At 36.8% G+C, this 14,476-nt stretch overlaps 1 protein-coding gene across 6 annotated transcripts in view; it reads right to left on the reverse strand.

Moving 5' to 3' along the window:
* NTRK2 (neurotrophic receptor tyrosine kinase 2) overlaps positions 1-14,476 on the reverse strand; it is a 212,624-nt gene that overhangs the window by 104,177 nt on the left and 93,971 nt on the right. For 3 of the 6 annotated variants that reach the window (XM_062640468.1, XM_062640484.1, XM_062640475.1), the window contains one exon: positions 10,388-13,781. The exons of the other annotated variants lie outside the window; for them this stretch is intronic. In XM_062640468.1, coding sequence (XP_062496452.1) covers positions 13,744-13,781 — 38 coding nt within the window. In that variant the 3' untranslated portion in view covers positions 10,388-13,743. Of the gene's footprint in view, positions 1-10,387; positions 13,782-14,476 lie in introns of those variants that run through there. 6 annotated transcript variants of the gene reach the window in all.

A 14,476-nucleotide genomic window follows, 5' to 3' on the forward strand; every position in this document is an offset into this window, starting at 1 on the left:
AGCTTCCAATTCATTTTTCACTTACAGCTGCACTGGCTAACCTTAAACGTGACAATCTGCAAAGAAGCAAAACTGAATGATTACACACAATCAACCCAAACATCATGCTCAAATTATAAACAACATCTGCAGAAATCTAGTTTTCCTGTTTACTGAGCTCTCACTGAGCTAATCTTGCAGCCCAGCTAATGCTTTCTTGGACTTGTACTGACTTGAACTGACTTTTTTTCATCTCCAAGCATTCCCTATCCTTGAAAATGGGTTTTATAAACAAAATTCAAAGGCCTACGTACACCTGAAAAGGATGGCATGGGACAATGGTGAACTAACACTGTATCATCTCTTTCTTGTCAAGTAATTCACTCTCTCCTTGGCTGGACAGGCTTTAGGTCCTCATGGCCCAAACTTTCTACATGCTCTGAAGGCAGTAGCTGATCTTGGAAGAGGGCTGCTGGAAGGGCAGAAGGCTTCAGCACAGAAGACACAATCCAAAACTGGCCCTCAGTGAACACAAAGCAAGAGACAGCTTACTTTTCCACCTGACATTTTATTCCAATTTATATTACATTACTTAGCAACAGTCAAACAGATTCCTTTTGTGTCTCTGGCCCAGCAGCCATTTCAGTGGCTTTCTCTATAGCCCCTATCTCTAAAGCAATTGGCAACTGTACAATTCCCTAGCCTTCAAATAGAGATCAACAACATTTGCTTGGTTGGCAAGAGAGTGGCCAGAACTTTCTTCTGGGAAGATTTCTGGTGCTCAGCAAACATGTCACTAGAAATTCTTGTGAAACCCAGGTGAAGCATCTGCCATATTCTTCAAAGTGGAATAATCTTAGAAACAGACTCACTCTAGCAGCTGGTGGTTTTGTGTGAGAAAACATAAAGAAAACAAAAACAACTGCCTTTCATTAATCACTTTCCATTTCCACAGGTAGAGACTTCTGAATTATGTTCAATTAGATCTTTTGGACATTATTTAAAAATCAGTTCACCATCAGAGATGGGAGAGAGCTGAATAGAAGTTTTGGAGGAATATCCCTTCAAATTAAAGATTCAGGATTGTCCCCAGATAACACCCTTCTTTCCCTAAGCATGATTCCAAAGGCAGTGAAGGCTTACACATTCAAAATGCAGATCTAAAAATTACTGCAGTGAAGCAAATGTCACTTATGGATGGAAAGGCAACATGACAAAATTCTGTCCCTGCAGCATCACTCACAAACTGTATGATTAGCTGCATGAATTGACTGTCTTACCTGCAGATGTTGATCCTCTACTGCCATTTACAGATAGCTCATCCTCCCTGCCACATGATGCCTCAACTGCTGAAAACTCCCAGTCACCTTTCTCCTGCCAGCTTTCCTTGAAACTGCCTCCATGGCAAGCAGGAAAATGCCCCCACTCAAAGCTGTTTGCACTGTACTAGCTAGCTCAGCCATCCCAGAGGTGGCCACACTACAAACTGAGCTCTGGCAGTTTTGCTGCAGACGATGTGAAAATAGATGTATTAATTGTGAAACTGGTCATGAACCCACAATGGTCACAAACCCACAATGAGGTTTTGCTAAAATATTTAAAGTATCACTGTTTCTAGTCTGCAGGGCTTTAGATAAAAAAAGTTAATTTTTTTCAGGATGCTGCACATAATATTTCCATACATTACTTCTGCTTCTTCTTTGACTTCTGAATACTTTACCAAGTATCCTCCCCTGGCTTTTTTCTGATGTGCTTCCTCTGCTTATTTACCCACTCCTTCCTTTATGAACAGTTTTGCCTCTCTCTTCTTAACTGATTCTCTCTTGATCATCTGGCTCTCCTATCCTCAATTTTTCTAACATTTCACTGGATTTGTTAACTATCTTTTCATTGCCCTGTAATATTCAGTTCCCATTTGTCCATGTGGCCTCCAGTGATGTAATTTCTATGTACAAGCTAAATACCATTAGTACTTACTAAACTTAAGTATTATAGGGTGACACTCATTTATTCTCAGTGTAACTTTCTCTTCTACCAAAAATTCAGTCACAGCTGTTTCTTAGCAACAGATTTATCAGAACAGATTTGCATAGACATTAAATACTCTCAAAAATGAACTGCTAAAGGAAGCTAATAAAATAGCCTTATTCCTGACCACCATTAGAAGCAAATACTAAAAAACAGAATAACATGGGTTTATGATTCTGTATGAGAGTAACGAACACGTGTATAACATTAGCACCAACTGAAGTAGAAGACCATATGAACTGCCTTAATTAGTGTATCTTTGAATTGATTTGCAAAAATAGTCTTCTCGTCTTCAGAGACTGCAAAAAGCTCCAAACTGCACACAGCCACAATCCTCTTGCACTGGGCTAAATTAAAAACTGGAGTCTACAATGGTCACATACAAATAGGTCTCAAAGGACCAGACTTCAAAAGTCAGACGTGTACTTCCTATGTGCATGAAAAATGAACACCCTCTCTTCAAGCACACCAATACTAAATAACCAAGAACTGGACTTCAGCGCAGAAACATAATCACTTAGTATTTAATTCTTTGGAGTCCTCACATTTATACATTAATTTCAGTAAGTGGAAAGGTTTTTATTTTCACAGTCTTTAGATTATTTTTTTTTACCTAAAATAACATGGTAAGCTCCAACTGGCTAGTTGGCAAAAATGTAGAGAAAAACAAATCTGGGGACAGGGTGAGAGAGTGAAACCAAACATGAAACATAAAACAGTATAAACAGAAAAAGTGAAATAGCAATACAGAGTCTAATGCCCTTCATCTTAATATCAACTGAGAGTAATTTATTAAAATGACAATGGTACAAAATCCCTTTTAACACCAGTGGAATCAGGACTGCTGTCTTTGTATTAAGAATAATGACAACCTTTTTGGCAAATGAAGTCTCATGTTGCTGTGGCACTTAGTTGTGTCACTGAAAGGCAGAATCTGTAATATATGGATGCACATGAATTATGTTAGGAATGGGTTAAAGTAATAGATATGTATTATTCTCAAGAGGCAATGCCAAAAGGTAATTGCCCATATTTGTACCACTACATTACAGAGAATGACAGTTTCATGTCTTCCTAATGTTTAACTGAAAATCTATAAAATCTGTTTCTCTTTCTTGCTGAGAAATTAATATAGGACCAAAACCTGAAATTCCAACTCTGGTCATGCTCAGACAAAACTCCCACTGCAGTCAGTGGGAGTTTTGCCAGGGACAGGATTAAAGACAGCACAATTTGCTGCTTGCTACCAGAAATGTAAAAGCTACAGAGTTAGGTTTTCATTATGGTGCTGCTGGGATAGTTAAAATTAGCAAGAATTTGGTCTTTTATCTTTCACTCACGCAGTCACGTGGCCTGGCAGAGGAGGGATAGATGCGAGGCGGACAAGCCAGCTTGCTGGAGAGTGCTTAAAGCTGGGCTGGCAGCCAACAGAAGTGAATCCCTCCTGCAGTATCTCCCTTCCCTCCTCCTCTTTAAGGCCCAAGAAGAAGTAGAAAAGGAGCAAAGAAGCAAACCTGTATCCTTAGCAAACAGCTATCTACAGTATCTGTGCTATTCCAGTAATGGGAGCATGCCTGAGCACACACCCCTTTCGGGAGGCTTCCAGCTGGGCTCTGTGCCACAAAGACACCTCACCAAAAAGGTGGCAGGAAGCAGCCAACATGTAACAGCTTCACAGGCTTCTGCCAGGGGCAGGTGGACCACACCAGTAACGAGAGAAGCCCATTATGCCGAGGTGGGTACCTGACTGTACACGATTTTCTGAGTGGCTGGAACCGTGTTCTACAACAAATTCAACAAATTAGAATTTGGTTTGTTAAGACAGTAACAACGTTTCTTACTTTTCCATCCAATTTCTCCATATTTTCATGATGTGGTAGTAAAACCCAGGGAATGAAGAAACTACAGCTGGAAACAGCTAAGTTATCTAACCAGTCTGCAAAACGAAGCAAAAAATAAGTTCTGAGCTACTCATCCATTTAAATTTTTATAAGAAAGCAAGAATAGCATAGAATCTCACTACAGCTGTAATTTTTTTAATGAAAATTCATTTTCAATAATATAATTACAACAGATTTCTGACATTTTCTATCACTAGCAATACCATCTGGAACCAACTTCATTTCAAACTGCCAAGTAATTATTGCTAAAGAAATAACTAATATTCACACTCAGGGATATTTCTTACAATGTTTAATGAAAAAATGGATGTTTAGGGACCACCATGACTTGCAAAATAAAGACCAATACAGTACTAATCATTCAAACACCAGCATAAAGATATTGGGGTCCTGAATTTAAAATAAGCTAGCCCTATTGAATTAAACTCACTGATCTGGGTTCTGAAGCAAGTTTCAAAGTATATAGCATACATAAACTCATTCAATACTACTAGTTCAATACTATTCATTCTGATAGTAACACATGACTAAAACTGTAATATATAGCGTTATTTTACACCTACATGATCTCCTAAAAGATCCTTTTTTTAGAAAAAATGAAACTACAGATAAATACACATCCTGCACAGAGTCTGGTTATTATGGATTAAGCACCACAAAAACCTTACCATTTCAGAATTAAAATTGCATTGCTTCATTTTGTTGGCATTTCCTTTTTATGTTAAATGCTTGGCAAGACGTAAGATGTTTACTCCTACAAATATTCACAATGAATTTTAAGCTTTAAAATTTACCATTCTTATCTAGTGGTAGTACTTACAAATGGCAAATATTTAATTTGGTCTCTTAGTTGAGGTTAATTAGTTAAAGGATCTGGCTCATACCTTTCTCAGTCTCTACTGATTTTGAGTAGCTTGTGGGTTTGCATCCCATACAGAATAATTCACTGCTGGACAGACTGATCTGTTAGCATTTTACAGTCACAAAGCATAAACAGAAACTCAATGCAAGGAAAGACGGGAGAATCAGGCTGCACAAGCTGTGCACTTGTAATTGTGATGTGTAGGTGACAATGATAAAAAGTTTCAGAATACTAAAAAAAGCAGTTGCACATCACTCAGACAATTTAATGCTGTACACTAACGGTCCTCCCTAGAATGCGGAAGCAGATAAAATTATTTTGTAAGAGAAGGTTGTGACTCAAAGCAGGACTCAAAGTAGGACACATATGCACATTTTCTTATGTTCATAACTGCAATGGTGACAGAAAATCTCAAATGAATAAATGCCCCTGATTTATTCTGTAGGGGAATACAGTGCTGTGTTTAGTCACAGGTCAGAGCCAGGACTCAAGTGTAACCAGGCAAGCATCTGCACAGACTCTTTGCATCTTGCAACATGCAGATGGAATTCCTTATGAACACAGCAAGTTAAAATCACATTTATATTCTGTATTTAATAAATCTCACAGTAGCCTGATTTATGGCACCCAAAGCAAGACATGCATGTTTCCAAATGGAGAAAAAAATACCAGAAGTTTTCTGGAATTTCCACTCCCCTCCTAAAGATGACCAAACCCTCTGTAATTAGACTGATGACAGGATAACTCTGTCTCCCCATCATGAGTGTTCAGCCGCTCTGCTTCGTCTGCCAAAGGTTGCCCATTCCTGGCATCTTTCCCTTGGCAACCACTGATCAAACTGCTATCATGTAGGCCATCTACAAATCACCAGTGGTTATAGCCGCTCTCGCCATGGGAAAAGTTCAGTCTTGAACCCAGAAGCAAAAAATGTTAGAGCCCCACAGTTAGGAACAACTGCCCCCAGAGGCAATGCCATCACCTCCTAACCGCAGGTTAACAACTTCACCTGTGTTCCAGGGCAGTGGAATTCAACAGCAACGAGATTATATATACATTTGGATTCCAACAAAATGTGAAGTTGCAGCACGGAATGGAAACTTAGCATCCTCTTTAGAAAGAAAAAGCAGTTATAAATCTTTGCCTTCCTCTTGAAGAGGTACGTGGCCCTTCACACTTTTTTTTTTAACACAATGATGAAGACTGATAAAGTGTGACTCTACCTGGAAAGAGATTATGCCAAATTCCAGAAGAAAACCAGTGTTGATATACAGGAAAAGGTAATCTGTTATACTGCACAGCAAGTGTAAAGCTGGTGTCTGCACATTCTGTTTCAAAAATGGTACCTCAAATGCCTGGTTATTACTGGAGAAAGGAAATGGTCAGGCCACTCATAGTGAACTTACCTGATTTTGATTCATACTGTCATAGCAAACAAATTTTGTGAGTTTTTGCAACCATTCTCATGAAACTGCAATGTACAAAGATCTGCTTATTGTGTGCTCTGCATTTGTGCTTTAGAGACTGATTATTAACATAACATAGGAAGAAACACCAATTACTAAACCTGAAGGGTGATCTTTGAATTAATTTTACTTTAAAAATGGTAATGGAAATATAAACTATCCTACAAAAGTAACGTTTTATTCTTGCAGTATGTTGATGGAGAAATGCAAATGGAAATAACAATTTCTCAAGTTACAAATATCCAATACATAATCTTTGTATTTTTTATCTCATTTAAAAGGACCAAATAAAGACATCTACAAGAATACTGTTAAGTTACTATTCGTGCTCATTAAAAAATGAACCACTGTTTGCATTTTTACACTAATTTGAATTATCAAGATCATGAAGAATTTATTTTGCATCTTATCCTGTTGACTTCATAATTTTCTGTGCAGTGTACACAGCTGTTTTCATTTTTGCCTTTACCTAGCTTTGGTTTTTTGATTGCTCTTCCTAGATAACTTCTTGCTCTGCTGAGGCTGCAAATCCTTACTAGAATATTTCAACCACAATTTAAAAATGTTCTACTTGGCAAAGAGCTTTAATTAATCTAATATTTTAAATTGCTTGAATATTTTCTTTATAATAACTGTATCTACCAGCTTGCAGAATATCACAAATTGTCTATAATAGCAAGTCTTACTGAAAGCTCCTCTTAGAAAAATAGAATCTTTCTTCTAAATAGTGAGGATACTTCAAATTAGTTCCAAAGGCATATTTTATAGGATGATGATTAAAAAAGCATCGCAACATCGCAATTCTTCTAATAGGTGAAAAATTCAAAATTCCCTGTGGGCATACCAAGCAGATTTGGTACGATGCTTGGAAATATGCTGAGTTTCCATAAGAGAAAAATGTGACCAAACATTTCAAAAGCAAGAAAATAAACATGTAACACAATATCCACATCTGCCATAGTCCAAATACAGCAATCAAATTTATGGGAAAATACGACATGCCTTACTGAAAAGCAAAAAACCAAAAACTTGCACTTAAACTGCAACATAACAATTCCAACATTTTTGTGCACTGTTTCATTAGGTCTGTCAAGAAATCCATATGGTCCTGGCAAACAAACAGAAGTTGCAAAGCAAACACACCCTTCAAATCACAACACTGATGTTTCCTCAAAATAGTTTGGAAAATCAGCACAGCTTACTTGAGTATTCAACCTACCAACTTTTTCTATTTTAAGTTCTGAGTAGATGAAGCATGCCCTGACATATAAAACTTGCTGGTTTCGCTTATGGCAAACAGCCGAATATGTAGTCATTTGATCTAAATACATCTGACCTAAATTCTAAATTGAATATATATGCTAAACACATATATTTAAATTAAATTAAATAGAAATAAAACTATTAGAAGCAGTTGGGGGAAGGTATTTTTTAAATAGGATAACCATTCAAGATGCTTTAAAAAAAATAATTAAGGAGTTAAATCTCACTGTTTATCAGAAAACAAAAGCAACAATAAGTACATTTATATCAGCAGATAACAGGTGATGACCTCCAAGATTCATGTATCTTCCAATACACTGCACAATAACTAATGAAATTCTAGATGCAATCAATTTACAAAGAGTGAAAGACACAATACAATGATAATGAATTATAAAACTTTGTTGGCCTGTTAAGTTTATCGATCAAGTCCATTTTTTGTAAATATAGATTATCTAAACTATTACTTGGGAACAAAAACAATGAGTGTTATTTACAGGAAATATAAAACTGATTCAACATGAAGAATTAGAAGAGAGAGATAGAAGATTCATAGCTTGCTGATGGATTGCAGCAAACTTTTTTTTTAACAAGGTTATGTTACGGTAGGAGGCATTGTTTGTCATTTAGAATACTACTTTTCTGAACATGTGAAAATTAAATTTTAGTAAAAAGTCCATACTTTCTATACTTTGAAACCAACATAATGACTCTCTTCCTGTTTTTAAGTTGAACTTGATATCCAAGAAACAGCAAGGAACACAGACAATACATTTCAAAAGTATTTGCCTAAGACTCTGTTCTCAGGTTTGTGCAGTAGCATGGCAGCCCAATTATGCTCTCACACTAGTAAAGCCAGTAATATCAGTTAAAACAGCTGTGTTAAAAAGCAAAACAAAGCAAAATAAAATAAATTAAAAAAAAACGGGAAAAAAATCAGGATTTTTTTTCCAGTGTTGTAGGCATGCCTGAGGCATGAGCCCTACACTGCTTACCATCAGCAAAAAATCAAAGTCATCACAACAAAGCCTTGACTTCAACCCCTACTTGCTTGAACATCAGATAGCTCCCTGAAATCCTATATAGTTTTTCTTGTCATTCCAGCCAAGGAACAAAGTTACAGTGAAAATGTGGATGTGATGAAGGGATTTTCCTCCTATATTAAGTCATAATCTGCTTAGTAACACTGCTGTGAATTGCTGACTCCAGGGACTGTAGGGGAATTGCCTTGTTCAAAATGAAAGCAATTTGGATCTACACTGACTGCAACTCTACTTCAGGCCAGGACACACACGGTTACCCACCATACTCCACGCAGCCACAAAAGTATAGCTAATAATGGAAAAATGCTATTAAAACTACAAGCATATGGCATGTCTGTATCTCTTTTGATCTGCCTTTTTTTGATGAACATAAGTTAGCCACTTAACCTTTAGGTTTCGTTAAAAGACAGTAACATCTTCTACAAGGTCACTCAGTCTACGTGCTTGTGTAACTACAAGTTTGTTTATAACTGAACAGCTATATTTATTTCCAATTAATGCATCATTTTCTATTTTCACAGAAGATTTAATTGTGTGTACAAAAAAAACCCCAGAACAAATGGAAGCCATCTTCAAAAGTTTGGGGATACACATTCCCATGGAACTGGGACAATGAAATGGGCTGTGAAACATGTAAAATAAATAGTATCAGTGTACTGTGATCCTTATAATGCTGTATTCATAACTTTAAATACTTCCAAATACACCCACAGACTCTTGCTGTGGAGGTCAGATGACAAAATCTGGTGCAACATGGGCCTACAGTAAAATCTGGAGTATTTCGCACCATCAGATAATGATGGAAAGGATATTCAAAGTTCCTGAATATTTGTACCCTATGGAGAAGAAAGCTTACCACAGCTCGCAAAGGAGGATATGAAGCTCTCTCTCAAACAGAAGAGAAGACAGGACCACTGAAATTCGGAAGAAAAAGAAGAAGCCAGAGAGAATAATGAGGAAGAAGATGAAGAAAATAAAAAATACTAAAAATAATTTCCAGTTATTTCAAATATTAAATACGTAACCATAAAAGAGGTCTGAATTAAGAAGATATTGGAAAGGATCTTTTTTTTTTTTTAACTTGCCTGGTAATGGCTTCCAACTTTACAAACCATTTGCAAGTTTTAAGCATTCAAACAGCTGCAAACAAAGTGCTGGTCTTCGTGCTGATAATTCAATTTTGGATTTATCATGGATGGCCAGATGAAGCAACTGAGAAACTGGACATTTGCATGAATTCTGTTGCATAAAGAGCCAGTAGGATGTTTAATGGTCACTCCTACATGGCAAACTTCCATAAGTCTTTTAATCTTTGAAAACTTGTGCTTATGAATTGGCTGCACCCTAGGAAAAAAAATAGAATTCTAGTGCTTCCGTTAGCAGTCAAAAAAGAAAGAGCAATTCCTGAGAGAACTATTTGAAGCAGAATTATTTCCAACCAACCGTCCACAGGTTTTCCTGACACTGTCTGCTGCCCCCAAGGATCTTGATCCCACTGAAATGAATCGTTTTCTTCACTGCTGCCTCAGAGAGATCCAGTTGGTAGTCAAAGGCAGTGAAAAGCTTGGGGACTGCCTTGCACAGGTTAGGGTACTCAGACACACACATTTTGCCATGAAAGTGTGTCACAGCAGCCTCTCCCTGCCCTGGCAATAAGCTCTCACAACCCCAATCAAAAAAAAGACATTTTCCCAAATATCCTTCTGCGGGAATAGCCTTCACAAGGGCCCCCAGCTCGCTTGGCATGGCACGCAGCTGCAGCAAGCGCAGCACAGACCCTGGGTTCTGCCTGGGTATAATGTGCTTGTTTGTAACATAAACCTGGCCACTGGTCAAACTTCCACCAAATTCAACATGAACAAGTTTATTTAACAGACTGGATGGTACGTGTTGTCTCACACCATAATACCACAAACACTGCTTTCTCTTCAGTCCACCAACTAATTTGCCCATCTAACTGCTCAACAGCTTATCTCAATACTTCTCTGAGTGTATTAAATGTCAATTTAAAGTAAATTCCAGGATAAATTCACCCTTTCTAGCAGAACATTAGAAATATGCTTTAATTTTAGTTTCATGTCTTTATATTTTTCAGTGAAAAAAAACAGCAACTCTGGCTTTAGACATTTCCATAGCCTTTTTTATTGCTCAGCAAAACAATATAAAAGCTTTTAAATGTCAAATCCTGGATGTCCAGCAACTTTTACCATGTTAATGGTTCCTGCATAATTCTTAGTTTCAGTCTCACTTTATTTTAAGGAGGTCAAGAATTTGTAATTAATGGAGCCCTTTGCAAACCAATACCATTTGGGCAGATCAGAATCTCTGCAGTTACAAGCAATGTCACTTACAATCAAGCTGAAAGACAGGAGCTAGTGGGTGCTATAATTGCCGTGTTAAAACTAGCTCCGTTAGCTTCAAGAGGCTCTGTCCGCGTACTGAAAATAAACCATTTTAGAAACAAATTGTCTTTTTCCACCAATCATTAAACATCTGCATTAAGACATTATTAGCAACAAATCACATGCTGTAATCTATACAGTTCTGTGAATATCTGCGCCAAGTAATAGTGCACTGAGTGGCTAATATATAAGATACAGTACAAAATATGTAAGAAAGATATTCTAATATATATATATAAAAATATATATATATTTCACTGGTGCATAAATCAGTTGTGGTTTATTAAAGTTATCTCCATGATTACATAAAATCCAAAATACTGTGTCAGTACACGCTGAAATATTTGAAGGTCAAACCTACTCTATATCATAAAGATGAACTGCAAAGTGCTACACAATAAATTACAAAAAAAACTATGTAAAATCCCCAATGAATAACTGTGCACAGTTATGCGTATAAATATTATGAATCAGAAAGAACTACCTTTTTAATTAAATATTTCAAAAATTAACTGCCAAATTCCAGCTCTGCAAGTTTGCCTTTTTCCTTCCAGAAAAAAAAAAAAGGTTCAAATTCTCACCTCATTTATTTGGCAATAAAATGTGAATACACAACAAATATGCTGACGTTGTCCCAGCAAAAGCGAAGACTAGAATCTGGGCTACTGGATCAAGCTCTGCTCATGATCCAACTGACATTTAATGTAACTCCACTGACTTCAGTTCAAATATTGCTGACCTAAACAATTATCCATTGATTTAGAATCTGCTCAGTGTTATGAGACCTTATCTTAATAGGAGAGATACATGTGTAAGCAAGAAGTATGTGAAGAAAATAATTAAAGGAAAGTTAAAGAGAAAAAGTACTCTGAAGAGAAAGTTAGTATCTCTCTAAAGACAAGACCATATCCACATATAATCAAGAAGGAAAAAAAAGCAGACATTCCTAATATTGTTTCTGAGGACCAGCACAACACTTGTTCATGTCTAACATCAAACAGTAATTATGATGGACAGCCTTAATTGTTGCCATCCCTCCCCAGGTCATCACAGTATGTACAGGGCAACACCACAATTGCTAGTCATCAGTAGACTTTCAGTTCCATGTTCCATCCTCTTCTTTAATGTAGGGACAAGAACACATCTTTGGGACAGATTTGGCAGAAGGTAAGAAAACACTTTAGCAATTGCAACTCCTCTTCCCTAGCCAGTGCAAGAGAAAGAATATAGCTCACTACACAGGCCTAGAAGAATGCAAATATAGACATATTTCTTGACTAATAAGGATATTTCTAAAACTTGAGCACAGTAGGAGTAAGAAACTTGAATGTGAGAGACTGAAAAAAACACAAGGAAAAAACTGAAGCACTGAGGGTCTTAAAAGGCATAAAGCAACTAAGTACACAGAGATAGAGCAAAATAGTCAAGACAGTATTGTCTTGACAGAAGGATGGTGTATGCTGTAAGAGACTACAGTGAAAGAAAAGACAACAGTGTTTCAACGCAAGAGTGAAAATGGATGAAATTAAATTGCAAAACCAATGAAAAGCGCATACAGAAGAGAAAAAACTTTCCTTTTTTACTAACTGTAATTGTATGGAATTAAAATCAAAACACAGCTCATAAATATAATCAAAATGCATAGAAATGTAACCATCTATCCCAGTTTTTTGCTGCCCACCTTTGTAGTTAACTCTCAGTTAAAACGCTAGAAACTTTATCTTTCTTACAATGATTCCCTAAACTGAAAAGATCAAAGTACAAACTCAGGGTTTGATAATTAAATAGCATGAAAGTGAATGTCTAGCAGTGTATCTAAATGCAGTCCCTTCTCCTGCAAAATTGTCTTTGCTTAGCTTTATTTGTTATAATAACTCTCCCCAGAAGAGAACAGCCTTTCCTCTGAAGTATGCTGAAACATATGCTGAAGTACACTCCACGGTTAAACATGAAGAGTTAAATATGCCTGCAAGCATACAGTCTGAAGGACTAAGTGTATAGCGTTGTTATTCTTGCTCTTGGCTCAGAATCGGCATGCCAGCCTGCTAAAGATTTGTACACTCACACAAACTTATGGGCTATATTGAATAAGCACTACCTAACTGAATCTGTAACTGATGGCACTGGTCCAATACCTAGATGCACTAACAAACAGTATTGCCACCTTTCTGTATACAGCTCATACTGTCCATCTTCCTGGTAAAGTCAGGGGAACTACATACATAAATAAGATTTGCAGGGCCAGCTCTGCAATTTACTGCTTCAGGATTGAAGGCCACACTCTGAAAAGAACTTAACTTCAAGGATGTGAGCATTCCCACTGAAATCAGTGAGTTTACACACACACTCAAATTAGGCATTTGAAGTTTTGCAGAGCCACTAATGCAATAAAAAATAAAAGCAACTTTGCAGTTCACCTTTGATAAATATTATTTATAAACAACATCTTTCCAGTTAAGTTCATCAGAAAAAAATTGACAGAGGAAACAGTATATTGCAATTTGATCTCAATGTCATTTTGGAAGACTCAGTGGGGACAAGGCAATAGAAAAGAGTATGATAGCTTATATCTGGACTTTCTTGAGTTTTATAGCTGCCTCAGGCATTGGCTTCACCCTGTTCTTGCAAAACCAGCTACTGATTTGAATGTACTTCTACAGTTCTCCAAACACAGACAATGTCTAAAAGAGAAGTCCAAGGGTGGTGGCACTTCACAGGGCAAGAACACTGTCCACTCCCTAATGTGCAGCATACAGCTTCCACAAGCTCAACAGCCCCTCTCTCATCTTTTCCTTATTTCATTTACCCATCCAGTGGGATCTTATGAAATAAAACAAAACCTAAAAGAAACAAAATAAAATGTGAGAAATCATGCTTTTAAAAAAAAAAAAAAGACAAATTAATAAGAATGTCCAAACACAAACGAATACTTGACAATCAAACACATAAACATAAAATGCATTTAAAACATACATAATGTTAAATAAAAACTATATGAATTTATGAAAATGACAACATTAGCTCTATCTTGTGGCCAACAATTTTATTCATTAACTAAAAATTAGTATCTTTAACATATCAAAATATTCCTATCTAGATGTAATGAAATAAATCTAGAATTCTCCAACAAGGGACTGTACTATGCATGGGTCAGAAAAATCCCAGCCAGGTGTGCTGCCTTGTGCAAAGGGTTACGGTGAACAAGCCTGGGTGCACAATGAAATTCTCTGTCTTAGGTCTGGTCCACAAACAAAGTGAAAGGAACCCTGCTACACTACACTAGAAGCACAACACCAGGTTCCTCTGTAACCTTTGTTTCAGGCTTACCTCTGTGCACATCATTCTTTCTGCCTGCTCCAAATAGACTCCTGTTCTTAACATTGTTAAATTGCTTTGAACCAGCAGAAAAAAGTGGAGCTGGTGGAAACAATAGTTAACTACCTTAAAATTTACTGTTTCTAAATTTCAACAGGAACTTAAAAATCAACAACTAAATGTGATGATGGCACTTGGAAACACAAGTAAAAATCCAAAA

Source organism: Pezoporus occidentalis, unplaced genomic scaffold (assembly GCF_034315485.1).
Source record: "Pezoporus occidentalis ecotype Australia unplaced genomic scaffold, CSIRO_AGI_Poc_V1 ctg117, whole genome shotgun sequence".
Classification (NCBI taxonomy): domain Eukaryota; kingdom Metazoa; phylum Chordata; class Aves; order Psittaciformes; family Psittacidae; genus Pezoporus; species Pezoporus occidentalis.